The sequence below is a fragment of the Symphalangus syndactylus genome, chromosome 20 (genome assembly GCF_028878055.3).
Source record: "Symphalangus syndactylus isolate Jambi chromosome 20, NHGRI_mSymSyn1-v2.1_pri, whole genome shotgun sequence".
Lineage (NCBI taxonomy): Eukaryota > Metazoa > Chordata > Mammalia > Primates > Hylobatidae > Symphalangus > Symphalangus syndactylus.
Window position 1 is genome coordinate 44,479,632 of NC_072442.2, and position 19,381 is coordinate 44,499,012.

A 19,381-nucleotide genomic window follows, 5' to 3' on the forward strand; every position below is an offset into this window, starting at 1 on the left:
GGACTGGGAATCTGAATGTGTAACACATTCCCTACGTGATTCTGAAGCACACTGCACTGGTGGTTTAGTGGTTTCCATGCCAGGAGGGCATTGTGCCCTCCCTGAGAACCCTGCCTTCCCAGCACTAGCTGCTGGGAGGCTGGCCAGCACAGACACAGTCCTCCTCCCCAAGAGATTCCTAGACCTGGTGAGGAGGAAGACTCGGTGGGTAATGGGAGTTGCAATGTGGGTTTGTACCCAGTTCTCGGGGAGCACAGAGGAGAGGGGAGTTCTCAGACAGGGAAGCTGTCTCAGGGAATGAGTCTCTGGGGCCAGATCCTGAGGACTCAGTAGCATTGACTAGCTAAAGAAGAGAGCAGAGGCATCCCAAATTGAGGACATAACGTGGGCAGAGGCACAATGGGGAGCCGTAAACAGTTTAGGGCCCAGGCACAGGTAGGGAGTAGAGGGGAGGAGGCCAGAGAGATGAGAGGGGCTGGTCCTCCTGCTGGTTTGTGTTTTGTCCATTTGGCTAATCTGGGAATAATACTTCCCAGAATCCCCTTCTCCAGAGGGGTCTAGGGTAGAGTTGGTCAAAAGAGGAGCTTGCATGAGATTTGGAAAATAAAAGTGAAGCAGCATCCTGACTCTTAGAGGGTTGTCATGGTCATGTGCTGTGGTGACACCGAGGCAGAGATATGCCTGGCCAATCTACCTCTCGGGCTGCTGGCTCCCTGTCCAGCCCGTGTTCTGGCCAGCTGGCCTTGCTGGGCCACAGCTGCCCACAGACCTGTCGACTGGCTCCCTTCATGGCGTCACTCAGGCAGCTGATGTGCTTGCTTCTTGGGCTTCCCGGCAGACTCTGACTTGTCACCCATATTAGGCCATTTTTGCATTGCTATAAAGAAATATCTGAGGCCAGGTGCGGTGGCTCATGCCTCTGATCCCAGCAGTTTGGGAGCCCAAGGCAGGAGGATCACTTAAGCCTAGGAGGAGGAAGTTGCAGTGAGCCAAGATCGCACCACTACACTCCAGCCTGGGCAACAGAGGAAAACTCTCTCTCAAAATTAAAAAATTTTAAAAAAGGAAGGCAGGCAGGCAGGCAGGCAGGCTGACTGACCTGAGTCTGGGTAATTTATAAAGAAAAGAGGTTTAATTGGCTCATGGTCCTGCAGGTGGTACAGGAAGCATGGTGCTGGGCATCTGCTGGGTTTCTGGGGAGGCCTCAGGAAGCTTCCAATCATGTCAAAAGGCGAAGGAGGAAGCCAGCACCTCACATGGAGAGGGGGAGCAAGGGAGATAATGGGTGAGAGGAGGGAGGTGCTACACACCTTTTTTTTTCTTAGACAGGGTCTTACTCTGTCACCCAGGCTGGGGTGCAGTGGTGCAAACACAGCTCACTGCAGCCTCAAACTCCCAGGATCAGGTGATCCTCCCACCTCAGTCTCCCTAGTAGCTGGGACTACAGGTACACATCACCATTCCTGGCTAATTTTTTTTGTATTTTTTGCCATGTTGCCCAGGCTGGTCTTGAACTCCTGCGCTAAAGTGATCCACTTGACTCAGCCTCCTAAAGTATTGGGATTACAGGCATGAGCCACCATGCCCAGCCAGGAGTCCCTTTTTTTTTCTTTTTTTCTCTTAGACAGGGTTTTGCTCTTGTTGCCACGGCTGGAGGGCAGTGGCATGATCTCAGCTCACTGCAACCTCCGCCTCCTGGGTTCAAGTGATTCTCCTGCCTCAGCCTCCTGAATAGCTGGGATTACAGGCATGTGCCACCATGCCCAGCTAATTTTGTATTTTTATTAGAGACAGGGCTTCTCCATGTTGGTCAGGCTGGTCTCGAATTCCTGACCTCAGGTGATCCACCTGCCTCGGCCTCCCAAAGTGCTGGGATTACAGGCATGAGCCACCGCGCCCGGCAGGAGTCCCTTTTTAAGAGCAGGAAAAATATTTTCCATATGCAACTCCTCCAACACACACACACGCTCAGAGTCCTCCATGGCTCATCAGGGGTAGACCTTTTAATATCCAGGGCTAGAGAAGGACAATGCCTTCACACTTGAATGCTGTGAGGTCTGTGCCCTTGTCCAGGGCACCTGCCAGGAGGAGTAGGCAGTGGGTCCGGTCTTTCAGTGGAGGGCTTCTGCAGCTTCAGATCCTCTCTGGGGGTCTGTCTTATGGCTTGTATTTCTGGAACCGACTCATGCCTGCTTGAAGATAAGAAGATCAAACAACAGGATGCTGTGGCTTCTCCTATCCCAGGGGCCTCAAGAACAAATCAGTTCCCTTCCTGGGGGACCAGATCCTCCTGGCTGGGATCTTCAAGCCAAGTTGGTTCAATTTCTATCCTTCATGTCTGGCTTCTTCTGCATGTTCAAGTCATAGGAATTTTAAGTCAGGATATTCTCTGCACCCCTGAGCATGATGACAGCCAGCCCCTGCCCTCATGAAGCTCCCAGTCTAAGGGAAGAAATAATAAATTGGTGGCCAGGCATGGCGGCTCATACCTATAATTCCAGCATTTTGGGAGGCCGAGGTGGGCAGATCACTTGAGGTCAGGAGTTCGAGACCAGCCTGGACAACATGGTGAAACCCCATCTCTACTAACAATAGAAACACCACGCTAGGCGTGGTGGCATGTGCCTGTAGTCCTAGCTACTCAGGAGGCTGAGGTAGGAGAATTGCTGGAACCTGGGAGGCAGAGGTTGCAGTGAGCCAAGATCGCGCCACTGCCCTGCATCCTGGGCGACAGAGCAAGACTCTGAGATGATTATTATCTCAAAATAATAATAATAATAAAATAATAATAAATTGGCAATTGGAGGGCACTTTGCCAAGGCAATATGAGGGAAACTACAGTCTGTTAGGAAAACACAGGGGAAGGCCCTAACTGGCCCGGGAGGCTCAGCGGGGCATCCAGGAGGATGTATGAGAGCTGAGGTGGGAGTAGCAGGTGGCACAGGAAAAGCACTTAGCTGAAAGACCCACTGCCCAAAAGCCAGAGGTGGGAGAGAGTATGGGACTTGCAGGAACTAAGAGGAGCCCAGAGAGGCATCTGAGAAGAGAAGGGCCTGGAGAGCTGGGAGCATCGGATCGGGTGTAGCCTGGGGGCCTGGCTGAGGTGAGTGTTCTCCATCCTAAGGCCACAGGAAGCAGAGGAGGGACAGGATCAGATTCTGCACCCAGAGGAAGACTGGCTTAGAGGAGGTGAGTCCAGAGGCCAGGAGAACATCAGAGGCCAGAATAAGGGAGATAGCGGCCAAACCAGGGAAGTGGCACTGGAGAGAAATGGATGGATTCAAGAGATGTTAGGCAGATGGACAGAAAATAGAAACCGCACACGTGGTGGTTGGTGAGTTGAATGCATGCAGGAGATAGGGGCGCAAGGGAGAACCATAGGGGGTTGATTCCAAGGGTCTGGTGGAGCCCCTGAGGGGTTGGAGACACCCGGCTGGTCAGCCACACAGAAGCTGGGCAGTGTGAATGGGTCCTGTACCGACTTCAAAGTGTGCACCTCTGTCTCCCCAGACAGCAACAGAAGGACCAGGAAACATTTAAAAGGGAGTCTGTGAATGATGTTGTAATATAAAATCTCTAATGAAGATATGACCATTGGAAAAAAGGGAAATAAAGCGATTGAGGAAAGGAAAACAACTTGTGCATAAAGAAGCAAAGAACAAGCAACCGAAAAGCTCAAAACATTTTTCCAGGCCTGGGGGATGAGGTGGAGAGAGTCTGTTACTCCCACTCCAGGAGGAGGGCTGCCTGGGACTAAAGTTGGTGTTTATGATCTGGTATTTAAATGACATTCTTAGTGGTGGTGGTAGCAGTAGCAGAGCAAGTGTGCCAGGGCCCACCGGCCCGTTGCTGGTTCACTCAGTTGCCAACATATACTGATATACTGAGCATCTGCTGCAGGCCAGGCTCTGTGGTCTCAGACCTCAAGAACAAGCCAGCTCAGTCCCTGTCTAATAGAGCTTACAACTGGGCAGCGGAGGCAGACCTGCCATGAGACAAATATAAAATGACAACTTGTGACAAGGGTTAGGAAAAAGAATAGTGGAATCCTGTTTTAGATGGGATGGTCAGGGAAAGCCTCTGAGGAGGTGACATTTGAGCCAACATTGGATGGATGGCAGAGAATGCAAGAAGAGTGGCCCTGGCAGAGGGAACAGCGTCGTCATAATCCAGAGCTGGTGCTTTCGAGGAACTAAGAGACAGGCAGGGTGGGTGGAGGGTGGGAGCCAGGGCCGGGCTGGGGGTTGTGAGGACACTGACAAGAGACCGGCTGGAGAGGGGGCGGGGGCTGACCATGCAGGAATTGGGATCTTTCAGTAAAGTCCAGACCAAATGATTCTTCAGGGTCCTTGTTCCCCCAGGTTTCAATGACACTTTAAAGGTGCTGTCATAAAAGGCTGGGGAGTCTGTTTCTACCCCTCCAATCTCATTTAAGAAGGGGGGCATCCAGGCCATCACGGAACAGGTGACCTGGAAGATGTTCCTTGGTCCAGTTTCTGCAAACTGCCCTGCAGCATTTTTAGAAAATGTTCCCTTTTAGATTCGATTTATCTTAGCCAAATTGACCAGGGAAAATAAGTGCCTACAAATAGCGATCACTGGCAAACAAGTAGAGTTATTATCTTAAATTGAGGCTGGTTTCTAAGAAAAAAAAAAAAAACCACCAAATGCCACTGGGCCACCCCCCACCAACCCTGATCCCCAGCGCATATGTGAGAACGATGGCTCCACCACCCTCCCTGTAAGTACCAGGCTCAACGCCGGGCTCTGTGCAAAGGGAAGGAAACAGACAGAGGAAGGAAGGCAAGAGATTAGAGAAGCTGACAGATGTAAATAGCCTCAGAGGAGCCACACTGTCCCGGCATTTCTCCCCAGGGAGGCTTTTGTACCAAGGAATCTGGTTGCCTGAATGAAAAATGGTATCATTTATTTCTTTAGTCAGAGCTGAGCTGTTTTCTTCAGACATAGAAATAACCTAACATCACACCACCAAATTGTTGGCCAAATGACAGAGATATCTATAATGTGGGTGCTTAATAAAGTCCAGGGTAAACAACCATGGACTTGGTTTCTTGGGAAGGGCCCTGTTCCCCGCCGTGGTTGCAAAGCTACAGAGGGACTTGAATGAAAGAAATGCTTTGGAAAAGTTGTCCCAAAGCTCTTGCCTGCTGCTGAGCTGGGAGGAAGCTGGGCTTTTCATTCCTGCTGCTCAAATCATGGTCCAGCAGCCAAACATCCATTAATTCAACAAATATTTATGGAGCCTGGATTCTGGCCAAGCCCTGCGCAAGAGCACTGAGGCTACAAATGTACAAAGGCCGGGGTCCTGTCCTCGATAGCCTCATAGTCCAGAGGGGAGACGGCCAGGTTCAGCCTGTGTGGCAATCTGGTGACACAGCCTGGATGTGGTGTGGTGGTCAGCTCTGTGGAGGAGGCAGTCTCCTCAAAAGGAGGCTTGAAGGGGAATTTCCAGGCCAGAGGAGTTGGAGGAGGGGATCCTAGGCAGACTAAGGAGAATGTGCAAAAGCAGAGGCTTGAAACCCCCTGGGCGATTTAGAAATTAAGAGAAATACGATATTGCAGAGAACAAAGTGCTAAGGAAGTCAGCGGTCAAATGCGTGGCTGGACAGGTAGGCAGATACCAGATCATGTACTCGTAAGCTAAGGAGTTTAGAGTTGACCTTTTAGGTAATAAATTCCACGGAGGAATTTGAGCGGGGAAATGGCATGATTAGATTTTTGTATTAGAACACTCATTCCTCTCTGTCCTGAAGAAACCCTAGCATATGTCGCATCAGGAGACAAATTCAGGCATCTTCCTTAGTACATTGGGTTTGATGGTGACAACACTGGAAACAAACTAAATCAGTAGAAAAATAGATAAGCAGGCCGGGCGCAGTGGCTCACGCCTGTAATCTCAGCACTTTGGGAGGCCGAGGCAGGCGGATCACCTGAGGCCAGGAGTTTGAGACCAGCCTGGCCAACATGGCGAAACCCCGTCTCTACTACAGATACAGAAAATTAGCTGGGTGTGGTGGCTCACACCTGTAGTTCCAGCTACTCAGGAGGCTGAGGCAGGAGAATTGCTTGAACTCAGGAGGCAGAAGTTGCAGTGAGCCGACATTGCGCCATTGCACTCCAGCCTGGGTGACAGAGTAAGACTCTGTCTCAAAAAAAAAAGAAAAATAGGTAAGCAAATAGTGGTATAGTCATAAAATATAATACCATTCAAGATTTTAAAATAATCCAACATGGCTAGATCTTAAAAACATAATTTTGAGTAAAAAAAAAAGGTGAGTTTCAGAATATGTATGGTATGATAAATGTATGTGAAATTTAAAAACACACGTTTGTATATTGATTATAAATATGTAGGACTGTATGAAAACGGATTGTTGTCTTTGGAAACAATCCATGGAGGGAAAGGCATGGAAAGAGAGAAATACATAGAATTTTTCTGTTGGTTTTATATAAAAAAGAAATATGGGCGGGGCATGGTGGCTTACACCTATAATCCCAGCACTTTGGGAGGCCAAGGCAGGAGGATCACTTGAGCTCACGAGTTCAAGACCAGCCTGGGAAACACAGTGAGACCTTGTCTCTAATAAAAATAAAAAACATTAGCTAGGTGTAGTGGTGCACACCTGTAGTCTGAGCTTCTTGGGAGGCTGAGGTAGGAAGATCACTTGAGCCCAGGAGACAGAGGCTGCAGTGAGCTATGATTGTGCCACTGCACTGCAATCTGGGCAACAGAGTGAAACCCTGTGTAAAAAATAAAGAAATACTGTAGATGGAGCTAAAATGCTAACATATTAAATTTCCTGTGTTTAAAATATTTTTTGAACTTTGCTTTTTAAAAAAACAGAGAAAGCAAAGTCCACCTGGCAGTGGCATAGCAGATAGAAGGGAGGGGATTGGGGAACAGGACCCTGAGCCGGTCTCTGTCTCCACACAGCTCCTCCTGGGTGGAGGAGAGCTGGAGGCCAATCTTGGGGGACCCAGGGAGTCATGCATACAGAGAACACCTCACCTCCTTGGGCTGCTTTTGGCCTCTGGGCAGAGTGGAGGCGTGGTCGTGGCATCTTGTCTGTTGTCCCTGGAAGATGTGGGGCTCTGTCGTGATCGGAACTGGCGACCACTCTGACCTGGGATGTCAGTATCATTTTTGGACACCTGCCAACCAAGGGTCAGAAACAGGAGGATTTTAGAATACCTGGGAAAGCTTGGCATTGTATATTCGGAGTAAAGATGGTGTGAATGTGTGTGTGTACACATGCAAGCACATGTGCAAATCCAGAAGCACAGTGAAGGCGAGTCTTCCCCAAGGGGGTTTGCAGTGGATGCAGTGATGAATACATTCACTGATGAGGATGCTCTTCCACAGTTCAGAGAAGTAAGAATGAATCATGAATCTTTCCAGAAGGAATTCATTTCTAGACTCCTTCTTACCTTTTTACCTTTCAGATCTCCATCGCCTGACCTAGAGTCTCGGCTGAATTGCATAAACCTGTATCCATCCGCATATATTTATACATCTGGCTTAGAGCCACAGCAGGGAAGAATTCACAGCAGGAAAGTGCTTGCACTTTCCCAGGCCAAGATAATCCTTTGTCCCCAGCCCAGCCTGGATCTTATAGACATCCATTAAAGAAAACTACAGGCATTTCTGCAACTACATATGAATTGTATCACATCTGTATGTACTAGAAGGAGTTCAAGGGCATCAGTATTCCTATTATAATACATCTGCCCAGTGCTAGCAGCATTAATTAAGCAAACCTATCAAGAGCCTAAAGAATAAAGATGTTGCCGGGCGTGGTGGCTCACACCTGTAATCCCAGCACTTTGGGAGGCCGAGGCGGGGGAATCACGAGATCAGGATATTGAGACCATCCTGGCTAACACAGTGAAACCCTGTCTCTACTAAAAATACAAAAACAAATTGGCCAGGCATGGTGGCACATGCCTGTAATCTCAGCTACTCAGGAGGCTGAGGCGGGAGAATCACTTGAAGCCGGGAGGCGGAGGTTGCAGTGAGCCGAGATCACGCCACTGCACTCCAGCCTGGGCGACAGAGTGAGACTCTGTCTCAAAAAAAAAAAAAAAAAAAAAAAAAAAAATGAATAAAGATGTGCACCAGCTTGGGCAACAAGGTGAAGCCTCATCTCTACAAAAAATACAAAAATTATCTGGGCATGGTGGCAACTGCCTGTAGCCCAGCTACTCAGGAGGGTGAGACAGGAGGATGGCTTGAGCCTGGGAGGCAGAGGCTGCAGTGAGCCATGATTGCTGCCACTGCACTCCAGTCTGGGTGACAAAGCAAGACTTTGTCTCAAAAAAAAATATGTATAGCTACATAATTAATAATATGCAAATATTCTTCTTTAGGGTCACTTGGTCTTCAACATACAGAGCAAAGAGAAGGTACAGAGACTCATTCTCTCTCTCTTTCAATCACACACACACACATACACACACACACACACACCCCTCTTCACTATAATTATAATTACTATGTTGGCTTCCAGATCAGGGGTTAGAGCCTTGGCATGGAGACGCCTGAAAGGCACCCAAGGCAATTAGTGGTGTCCCTTCTCCACCCCCTACATACCTTCAGGCCCTTTGCACTTGCTGCTCCCCCTCCCAGTGCACACACCCCCAGATCCTTGTGTGGCTCCCTCTCCCACCACATTTTAGTCTTAGCTCAAATGCCACCTCCTCAGAAATGCCTGGCCTGGCCGCCTTCAGGGCTGTCTATATGCTCACCAGCTTTATTTTTCTTTGGAGAACTTTCCATTCCTGGGCATTGTGCTAAATGTTTATTTGTTATCCGTCCATTATCCATCTCCTTTCCAGCACTCACTGTGAGCTCCATGAGGCTCCAAGGTCACAACCACATGCCCAGAGCTAGGGTGGTGCGTGGCTCACAGCTGGCATCCAGTCAGTAGCAATGGAATGAATGAATGATCACCCTCTCTTCTTCTCCATCCCCACCCTCTCCTTTTTCACTTCCTCTCCCGCCCCATCTCCCCTGCTTCCGCCTTAAATCTGCTGGCATGACCAGCCCTCAGGAAGTTGTCGGGCAGGGGAGGTGTGTGCTCTGCAACCCTCTCTTTTCATCTGTCTTTCCCACCTCGCTTATGGGTACCTATCTCTCCTACCTGCAGCTGCTTGCTGCCAGCTCGGGCCCTCTTGGTGGGCAGAAGCTTAGGCACCCCAGACAATTGTAGGGAAATTGGGCATTGGAGGGCAGCGGTAAGAAAGGATTCAGTACATGCCGAGGAATGATGAATTGAGTCTCTCACCCATGAACAGACATGCACTTTCAGGGCTCAGGTTCGGTCTCTAAAGCAGAACGTCATTCAGGGCACCCTTCAGTACCCATGACCCAGTGTCTCGCCTTTCCTGCAGGAGTTGGTGCTGCCACTATGGTGACTCAGCCCCTCCCTTCTCCTGATTCATTACCTGGGTTCTTCCAGCAGTGATTGACAGTATCTTTTTTTTTTTTTTTTTTTGAGACAAAGTCTTGCTCTGTTGCCAGGGCTGGAGTGCAGTGGCACACTCTTGCCTCACTGCAACCTCTGCCTCCTGGGTTCAAGCCATTCTCCTGTCTCAGCCTCCCGAGTACCTGGGATTACAGGTGCATGCTACCATGCCCTGCTAATTTTTGTATTTTTAGTAAAGATGGGGTTTTGCCATGCTGGCCAGGCCGGTCTCTAACTCGTGACCTCAGGTGATCCACGCACCTTGACCTCCCAAAGTACTGGGATTACAGGTGTTAGCCCCCATGCCCAGCAAGTTGCAGCTCTTAATAGCATGGGCACCATATAATTTACTGCCCAAATCGGGTCATTTTTTAGAGTAAAAGTGGGAGCTGTTAATAATTATGCTCGGCCTACAGGTGTAAACGAGACCACCCTGGGCAAACCAGGCACATGGTCGCATTGACTAAGAGGAATATTCCCCTGCCTCCTGCATCTCCAGCCACAAAAGGAACCTCAGCTGTTGGTCAAAGCTGCCCAATAGCTGAGCCCTTGCCTGCCCTTGGACAAGGGAGAAGGCAGAGGGCATGTTCCAAGAATGGGGTGGGGGTGTGGCAGGAAGGACGATGCAGGCCCCAGAGCTATAATCAATGATCTGGGAACCAGGTTGTGGAGCACATGGTTGTGTCAAGGAGCAGGTGGGAGGTGGGCGGGTGTGGGACATGGCACCAGCATTTGGCGTCTGTGACTCTGAACTTGGCTTATTCGCAGGTGGCTTCTGCAGGCTCTCCACCCTCCCAGCTGCATAAGTCCTGCCTGATTCAAGGAAAACAGGGAATTTTGGGGTCCTGTGGCTCCTCCAAGTTTCTTTTCCTTTATCTCCTTGTGTAAACATGGCCTGATTTGTACTTGGAGCATAAGTAGACCCCTACAGAGTGTGTGTGTGTGTGTGTGTGTGTGTGTGAGAGAGAGAGAGAGAAAAAAAAAAAAGGGACCTATTTCCTTCTATCCCTCTGTCTTACTCTCAGACTATTAATACAAGCCCTGAGTCTGGCTGTACCCCCAGAACATGTGTCCCGCCCCCTATGACAAAATGCTGCCCCTCCCAGCTAGGTCTGTTGTTTGTTCCTTTTCTGATTGGCGCCAGGCTCATAGACCCCATGTAGGTAGAATATAACTTTCCATAAATAACCTCTAACCCGACCTACAATTTAGCCTTCAGGTTTTTTTTCCCCCTCGTGGTAATGGGATTGCAGCCTGGGCTGATCCATCCCGTATCTTCAGGTCCCAGAAAGCAGACCCTAGGTTTGGGCATTGCTTGGAATTCCTGGTACCCCCATGTTGCCTTGCACATGGCAAGGACTCGGTACATGTTGAGGAATGGTGGATTCTCTTTTACCCATGAGCAGTCTGCACTTGCAGTCTTTGCTTGGGCTATGGCTTCTGCCTAGAAGCCCCCTTGTCTACCTGGAAAATCTCTAAGCAGCACCCACTTTGTGAAGCCTTCCCTAACCACTATCCCTCATCCCCTCCACAGAGCAAATGACTCCTATCTTGGGTTCCCATAACACTTCGTACAAAACAGTGTGACCTGATTATTGCCCATGTGCCCACCAGGCTCTGAGCAGCTCAAATGAGGGGTAGGGCCAGGAACTGAGCCCAAGTATGGCTGTGGGCAAAACATTTAACCCCTTGGTGCTTCAGTCTCCTCAGATTCAAACACCAACCTGGGGCTGGGTGTGGTGGCTCACACCTGTAATCCCAGCACTTTGGGAGGCCGAGGCGGGCAGATCACTTGAGGTCAGGAGTTCGAGACTAGCCTGGCCAACATGGTGAAACCCCGTCTCCATTAAAATTACAAAAATTAGCCAGGCGTGGTGGCACGCACCTGTAATCCCAGCTACTCTAGAGGCTGAGGCAGGAGAATCACTTGAACCCAGGAAGGCAGAAGTTGCAGTGAGCCGAGATCGTGACACTGCACTCCAGCCTGGACAACAGAGTGAGACTCTGTCTCAAAACAAACAAACAAACAACATAAACCTGGCCCAGAGCCCGTGTCCCCACCCACTGGACCACACTGCCTCTCAGGGATGGAAGATGTCTCTGTTTCCTACCTGCTCTCATATTCTGGGCCCTGAGATACTCATGATGCATGGATTTTCTGCAGGGGTTCACTGAGGCCTCCTCAGGGGCTGGAGCCACAGGAAGGGACCGGCCACTGATACCCACTCACACCTATCAAAGACTTGATGATGATGATGATTAATTCAAGTGGGTTATTGGTAGTTAAACTGACAAGTCATCAGGAGGGACCTCAGCTTTCTTTGTGGGGGTGGGTTCCCCCAAGGTAGGCTGGACTTAATTTAAAGCTTTCCAGTTGACCATCCCACCTTAGGGCAACTGAAGAGTAACTTTAGATGCTAACTCGGCTAGCATCCAGCACTATTAGATACCCTGGGGAGGCGAGACTGAGAGAAGTGCAGGAGGCTGGCCTGCTTTTGAAGGTCCTACATTTCTACCCGGGAGGCATAAAATCCACACTTCAAAGAAGATAAAATGTCCTGTGAGCTGGTCCTGAATTGTACTTGGCTTTGTGTTGTCTATGCCAGTACTAAGCAGGACTTGGCCAGGGTGGTCCTCCATGAATGATTGTCAAATGGAAAACAGAATTACGAACCAAAGTAGTGGTGTAGACAAAACGGGCTGGAACCTCAGAGGAGAGAGGGATCATGGGAGATTGGAACATCTCTGGAAGGTTAGGGGAAGAGGTGACAAGTAATGTGAATCCTAAAGAAAGAGGATTAGTTATTGGGGGTGCTAAGTGTGGATGGCAAACTAAGGAAGCAGGGATCTGCATGACCATTTGGACTCAGTAGGAAGCTTGGTGGAGTGGGAGGTGGGAGTCAAGCAGGGAAGGCCTCCCATGTCAGATCGGGAAACTGCACTTGATCCTGGGCAAGGGGGAGCTATGGAAGTCTCTTGAGCAGGGGAGTGATACAATGAGAACAGTATTTTTGGAAGCCAGCATGGAGGGGAGGCTGCTAAAAGGATACAAGGCTGAGGTTATTACCATGCCCTGAGTGAAGAAATGCGGTCTGGGTTTGGAAAGGAAGGGACAAACATGACTTTTCAAAGGAAGACATAATTGCCACAAGGGCCACCAGAGAGCAATCAAAGGTGTGTCCAAGGTTGGAGCTCTAGTGACCAAGAGAAGGGTGTCAACTTTGACAGAAATGACATCATGTGTGGTTGACAAAATGAGACCACATCCTTTCAGTCATGATTCGTTGTCTTTATTAACAATGTCTCTGGACTCTGGAAGAACAGACTGTTAATTCATAAAGCAATATTAACATTGTCATTCTCTACAAGAAAAACTTTTGCATAAATAACTTAAGTGAGAAAATAAATATGTAACTTAACTCTTTAAAAACCACTACTTTCATTCTTGTGGACGAGTCCCACGTGGAAGGATTGCAAAAAAACGACCAGTCCTGCAGGCTTTCATATGGCATGTGCTTCTGTTTAAAACTTTTTTTTTTTTTTAACGATTAAAAACTACACAGAAAGTAAGAGGTTGTCTGGAAATGATTTTCAAAAAGATTTTTGGGTGGCAGCTATTATGCTCTGCAGTTTCTCAGCATATGTACAGCACTTACAGTTTTTCCCCCAATAATATTCTTTTAGTGTAAGATATGCCATCACATGTAAGAGCAGTAAGAAGCTGTTTTCTAGGCAGAAATGTGTCTGTGAGTGGTGGGCAGAAGGCGGTGTCTCAAAAGGGATGTGCTGGTCTGTGAGTCTGTGATGGCTGCTCCCTCGGGCCTGCAAGGCCAGTGTCCTGGAACCTTTCACTTCTCTTCGGAAGGTGACTTTAAAATATGGCTATGGGTCGGGGGAAGGATGCTGCTCTTTGGGAAGTTGGGGCGGAAGTGATTTCTATACCTCCCGCCACCCCCGGACCCTGTCCTTTTCTACCCCAATGGATGATGTTATTTCTTTGAGATGGAGGGGTAGAGGTAGCCAAACATCTGGGGAAGCCAGGCTGGGAAGCAGCATAGCTTCTTCCAGGAGTTTATCAGCCATAAATATGTCAGCCATAAATAGACTCTTTACTTTTTTTTTTTTTTTCCTGTTTGTTTTTCATCTTTGGCTGTCAGATGAGAGCATCACAACTCTGAATTCTGGAAGTGACCTTGGCACTGAGTCAATGCAACCGCATTCATTCTCTCTCTTTCTCTCTCTCTCTCTCACCTCTGCCCATTCAAAAGGCACTGGAGTCCTTGGAATCATATGCCAGTAGTCTCCTCGAAATCCTATTCCCACCTCCACCCTCATTTTACAAAGTGGAAATTGAGGTCCCGAAAGCGAATTGTGTAGTTCAAGGTTACACAGCAAGTTAGTGGCAGAGCCAGGACTAGAAACCACATCTACAGTTGCCCCCAGTCTTGTGCTCTGGGCACGCCGCAGGCTTTCTGATGGGCAGGGAGGTGCAAGGGGGAATCTTATCCAACTTTCTTAATCAGTCCCTGGACTTTTCACACTCCAACACCGCTCCCTTAAAACCCCAGGGCGGTAAAAATGCTTCCATGTCTGCCTTCTCTGAAGTGGGACCAGCAAAGGTAGGCGGCCCCAGAGGCGGGGCTGCGTGGCTCAGTGTCTGTGACTCTCAATTCCCTCCCCTGCCCCGCGGGACCCCTCAGCTGGCGGGCGAGGGGGGCCTTGCCGGCGCCCGGGATTCCTCAGGGCCTGGAAGGTCTCAGCCCCCTGCCCTGGGTTGCAGGCATTTACAATGAAATATAAACAACCAAACCACGCGCAGAGGACAGAAACGTGGGGCGCGGGGTCAGGGCCGGGGCGCCCGCCGGTGGGGAGGGGCGCCGGCGGGCTCTAGTAGGCGTTTTCCAGCTCGGCCTGGTTGGCTTTGGCGCTCCGGGCGCGGGGCCGCGGCTTCCGGCCCTTCTGCGGCCGAGCGGCCTCGGTCCCGAAGTCCTTGAGCTCCGACTGGTTGTGGAAGCGGGTGAGGCGCTTGCACTTGCACGAGGCCACCAGGCGCACCTTGCGCGTGCGCGGCGCCGCACCACCGGGACACAGCAGCTGCACGCGCTGCGCGCGGTAGCGGTCGGGGATGCAGCGGAAGTCGGGCCCACTCGGTCGCCACCACTTGCCGCGGCCGATGGCATTGGGCAGCAGGCGCGCCGGGCCGCACTGGCCGGAGCACACCAGCTCGGTGACGGGCTTGGCGCTGCGGCACGGCCCGTCGGTCACGTAGCGGGTGAAGTGCAGCTCGCGGCAGCTGTACTCGGACACGTCTGTGGAGAGAGGGGCGCGTGAGGGTGGCCGCCTGCCTGGCCACCCCTGCCCTGGCCCGGCCCGTCTCTCTCCACCCCAGCCCTGCTTTTGCCAAGCCTGTCTCCAGAGGCTTTTGCCCCTGAACATCTATTGCAGGAAGGTCCCAGATGCTCTAGAGCTGGTGGAAAGCTCTCCTGCGCACCCTGTCCCCTTGGAGCCAAATGACTGCTGGGGTTCAAACACCAGGGCTCCATCGCTCACTGCAGGTGTCATCTTGGGCAAGTTCCTTAACCTTTCTCTTCTTCCAGTCTGCAAAATGGGCCGCCCCAAGCATTGCGAGTTAATCCATTGCACACACAGTGCAGAGAATGCCTTTGGGCACATATAGCTGAAAGCGTCGGCTGTTATGTATTATTATTATTATCATTTCTCTCCTGGGGTCCCCTTATGATTTAAGCCACACTTGTGCCACAGGGTCCCTGGCCTGTGCAGGGTAAGTACTCAGCACACCTTCTGCCTGGCGCTGGCTTCTCCCAAATTCCTTTTCCAGACACTTGGGAGGGGTGGACAGGAGATGGAGAAAGGAGTAGAGGTTAATTGAAGGTAATATATCAGGGCAGCTGCTGTGGAGGCGAGGGACCGAAGGGGAGGTGATCAGGACAGGAATTCATTAAACTTGAAAGGAATCAAAGGCAGTGTGTCCAACCCCGTCATTATCAATGAGAATACTGAGGCCCAGCCAGAGAAAAGAACTTGCCCAAAAGGCTGGGCTGCATCTCCGGACTCCGCTTCCCTGGGGTCCCAGCACCTTTTGGCTCCCATAAGAGTGGAGGCTCTGTGCTCCAGCATCCATGGGAGGCTGGGCTGGGGGATGGAGCTGAGGGCTGCTTTTTATTATAGTTACTTTCCTACCATAGGGGACCTGAGCTCTGACCCAAAACCTACAGGTTCAGCTGCCACATTAACCTGGCTCTCTGCTGGGCACATTTCTTGTTCTGTGTTATCTGAATGGGCGCCTCATGGTGATACTCCCTGGGCAGGCAGAGATTGGGCTCCAAGGCCTGGCCTGATCCCCTGCACACACCTTGACCATGTCTCCTATGGTGGACTTAGATGGGTGGGAGCTTCTTAAATAGCTGGTTGTCGTGTTAGTACCAGTCCACCTCCAAAGGTTTCATGGGGATAGTTCCAATGTGACACGAAAGAATGAAAAATAGTCTTAAGACCAAACCGTAGAGGGGACAGAGAAGGCCACCCCCGCAACCCCACTCTGGAGAGCAAGCACAGCAGGGGAGGTGTGGCCACTGCCGTCATCTGGGGCTGCTTTCTGATTTGTGGGCTGGTTTGCATCCTCACCTCTGCAGGGCTGGGGTGTGTGTGTGGTCGGGGGGCCATTTGCCCAGGGAAGGGGGCATTTTGGGGCTTTTCTAGAATAGTGCCCCTAGGCCAGGCACTTCCTCTGCAGATGTGACTTTGTTTTGAGCATGTGGCTTCCTCGGGGGCTGTGGCCTCTCATGGGAGTCCAGCAAGGTGGACATTTTGTGTTTGGGTTCCTTACAGCCCTTCAGGCAGTCACTGGAGCCCAGCTGACTTTGCCTAGAAGGGGAGCTGTGGGAGGAGGCGCCCTTGTCCTCCATTTAGAAGACACAGGGTCCTGGCTGGCCTCCCTTGTGGTTGCCCTTTTTAGCACCCCATAGCCCCAATAGGTTGTGAGGCAGGGAGCGCTGGGGTCCAGGAGCCTGGGCAGTGGACTTCTCTGCCACCTGGATAATGGCCAGAGGACAGGGAAGCCCTTAGTCTGAAGTGTCATTCCAGACCCCCCCATGGCCTCATGATTCCTGCCAACTGTAGAGCCAGATGCACACTGTCACCTGGGCTTCTCTGTGCAGGCCTGACCAGGAACCCAGGGCTCCTCTTCCTTCTCCCTCCCCTGGAATGAGGCAAGGCTGGGACTGGGGTGGCTGCTGAGGACAGATGTCCCTACTCCTGCACAGAGGATGCTGCCTCCCCTCCAGGGCCTGGACTCAGCTGCATCCATGTCAGGGGCTAAAACTGTGCTGAAAACTCCCATTCCTTCAAGTGCCAGCTCCCTGGGCAGGCCGTGGGCAATGCACACTGCAGGAGTGCCTCTCTGGCCTTCTTCTCCCGCTGCTTTGTGGAGATCTTTCCCCAACACCCCCTGACACACCAGGGCTATCTTGCAGTTGGATCAAACCAGGTTCACACCTCAGCTCTTCTCACTACCAAGTTACTGAGTTCCTGGAGCCTGTTTCTTCCCCTTCGAGCTGGGGGATCACCTCCTGGGGATTCCATGACATGGGTCTGTGTGGTAGGGACAGCCACCACCAGCATAGAGTGTCCAGTGCCCCGCAGGTGCTGTCCTGTGGATGGCAGGCTCCCTTACCTTGTTCCCTCCCCAATGGTACCAGCAGCTGGACGTGGCTCCTATATTCCCAGGAGGAGATTCTTTGAAACCTTTTCTTTTCTGAGCCTCTGAGCCTGTTCTGATGCCCTGATGCCATACCCTCACCACCCCAGCCTCCTCCCTGCCCTGGGCTCTCACCAATGTCTGTTGCCTCATGCCCCTGCGCCTGAATCTGAAGGCTGCACCAGTGAGCCATCCTTCCCCCACCTCCAGGCAAGACTGTTCCTCGACCAGTGCTGGCAGAGGCCAGCAGTCTTCACTGGGTCTACCCCAGTCTTCAAAGCCTCCCAAAGAGAAGTTTCTAAAACCTCCCCAGGACCTTTTACTAAGAATTCTCTCCTCCACCCCATACCTTTGGTCTCAAAGGGGTGGTGGGGAGGCCGCCCTCCGTTCTCCGCCCGGTTCATGGTCTTGTTGTTCTCCAGCTCCAGTGGAGGCTCGGGGTACTCTCCGAGCTCGGGGATGATTTCCGTGGCATCATTCTTGAAGGCCTGCCACCCCTGGCCCTCCACTACACGGAAGGCTGCGTGTACCAGCAGGCAGACGAGACACAGGGCCAGTGGGAGCTGCATGGTGCCAGCCAGAGGAGGGCACGCAGCCTTCCAGTAGCACAGGCTCCGGTCTCCAGCCGAGACACGGTCGCCTTTTTAAAGCCCCCCTCTGCTTCATGCCAGCCAATGAGGACAGGCTGGGGCAGGGCTGGTCCCATGTTTCCCTCAGCCCCCGGGGGGAGGGAAAGGGGTGTGCTCAGAGCAAACCCTCCCCAAAGACTTCTCCTCTAGCTCAGCAAACTTCCAAATTGCTGCTGGCACTCCCAGGTGACCCAGAGAGAGGGGGCGTGTGAGGCAGGGCCCAAGCCTGCTCTCCGGCACCTCCCACGTGCTGGCGGCTGTGGTTTTCAGATATCAAAATGAGCTCCGGCTTTTCATTGTCTGTCTCCCTGGGCCCTCGGGAATTCTCAAAACAAACTGTGGACCCGCTCAGCAAAGAAAATGTGCAGTTCTGAGTGCTTCGTGGGGCTGAGCCCGGCCTATTCCATTTCTCAGGCCAAGTTCTTTTGTCACCCCACCAACAAATGGCCCAAGGGGTGTCTGTTTGACCCCCATAGACCCAGTCAGAGGCAAAAAGATGCTTTTAAAGAAATCCCATTGGTCCCAACTCCACAAGTCTCAGCATTCATTGTCCTAACCAAGAAAGCCTCTCTTGGTATTCTCTGGAAGGCAAGAGAGAGAACTAGAGGGCCAGAGCAAAGGTGCCAACTTGGGAGAGGGGGCAGGATTCTGGTTACAAATCGAGGATGTGCTGGTCACTCAGGCTCCCATGATGGAGAGCACAGAGGAAATCCCAGCTCATGCTCCTCAGGGATCCTGTGCACTGTGACAGGCACTTCGGAGCCAGGGCACTCACTGTGGCTCGAAGGGTGATGTGCTGAAGACAGTCATTTCCCCAACCAGGCTGTGTGTGCGAGAAGACAACACCAAACTGCTTTCCTTAGCAAAAGCCACATCCAGCATTTTTAGTGCTGACATTTTATTTTCTTGTCTTCCAGCTGGTTACATTTTTCAAAAACAGTTTTGAGTCCTGTATGGAAAGCTTCATTGGTGCACACCACAGGATGTGTTCCATGAAGCCATCCCAGGACCAACTGGTCACAAAGAAGCTAAGAGAAATTGCTGCCTTGGCCTTGCATATAATGAGCCACACGGCCAGAGGCGGGGGGCGGGGTGGAGCAGGTAGAGGCATGGGGGAGAAGGGTTCACACCTGAGGTGCAAGAAGAGAAAGGAGGGCCAGAGGAATCTTTCACTGAAGACAGATTGTTTGAGGACAAGCAGCTCCTGTGAAGAGGCTGCCCAGATCCTCCTGGTATTTTAACTGGGCAATGAATCAGTATGCCCCACCTGCAGAGCCTCTGCAAGCCCTCTGCCACCTGCCTCAACTTGCAAGTCGCTGTGTCCATCTGCAGCCGACTGTCCTCCTTTCCATCATCCATCATCCGACACATGAATGCAGCTGCTCTGACAGTTTTACAAGCCAGACAGAAGCCCCGTCAGGAAGGGCCCTCTCTGATACCTGCTTCCTAAGTCAGTTTCCTTCAGGGCAGATGAAAACAGCTGTGGCCATTGTTGGGGGTGATCTATCTCTCCCAGCAGAGCCGGCAGTGTTGTGAGAAGCTGGCCCTCC

At 51.3% G+C, this 19,381-nt stretch overlaps 1 protein-coding gene across 1 annotated transcript; it reads right to left on the reverse strand.

The window, feature by feature from the left end:
- Positions 1-12,759: 12,759 nt before the first annotated feature.
- Positions 12,760-17,821, reverse strand: SOST (sclerostin). The gene is made up of 2 exons (XM_055257533.2): positions 17,552-17,821; positions 12,760-14,794 (listed from the first exon to the last, which is right to left on the reverse strand). The coding sequence occupies exons 1-2, from the start codon at positions 17,769-17,771 to the stop codon at positions 14,373-14,375; spliced, it is 642 nt and encodes a 213-aa protein (XP_055113508.2). The 5' UTR covers positions 17,772-17,821; the 3' UTR covers positions 12,760-14,372.
- Between the last annotated feature and the right edge of the window lie 1,560 nt (positions 17,822-19,381).

Bases quoted from the DNA above. Each gene is read 5' to 3' on its own strand.
- SOST (XM_055257533.2), bottom strand. From the start codon at position 17,771: ATGCAGCTCCCACTGGCCCTGTGTCTCGTCTGCCTGCTGGTACACGCA. The intron at 14,795-17,551 runs GTATGGGGTGGA...CTCTCTCCACAG, and splicing joins CCACCCCTTTGAGACCAAAG to ACGTGTCCGAGTACAGCTGC.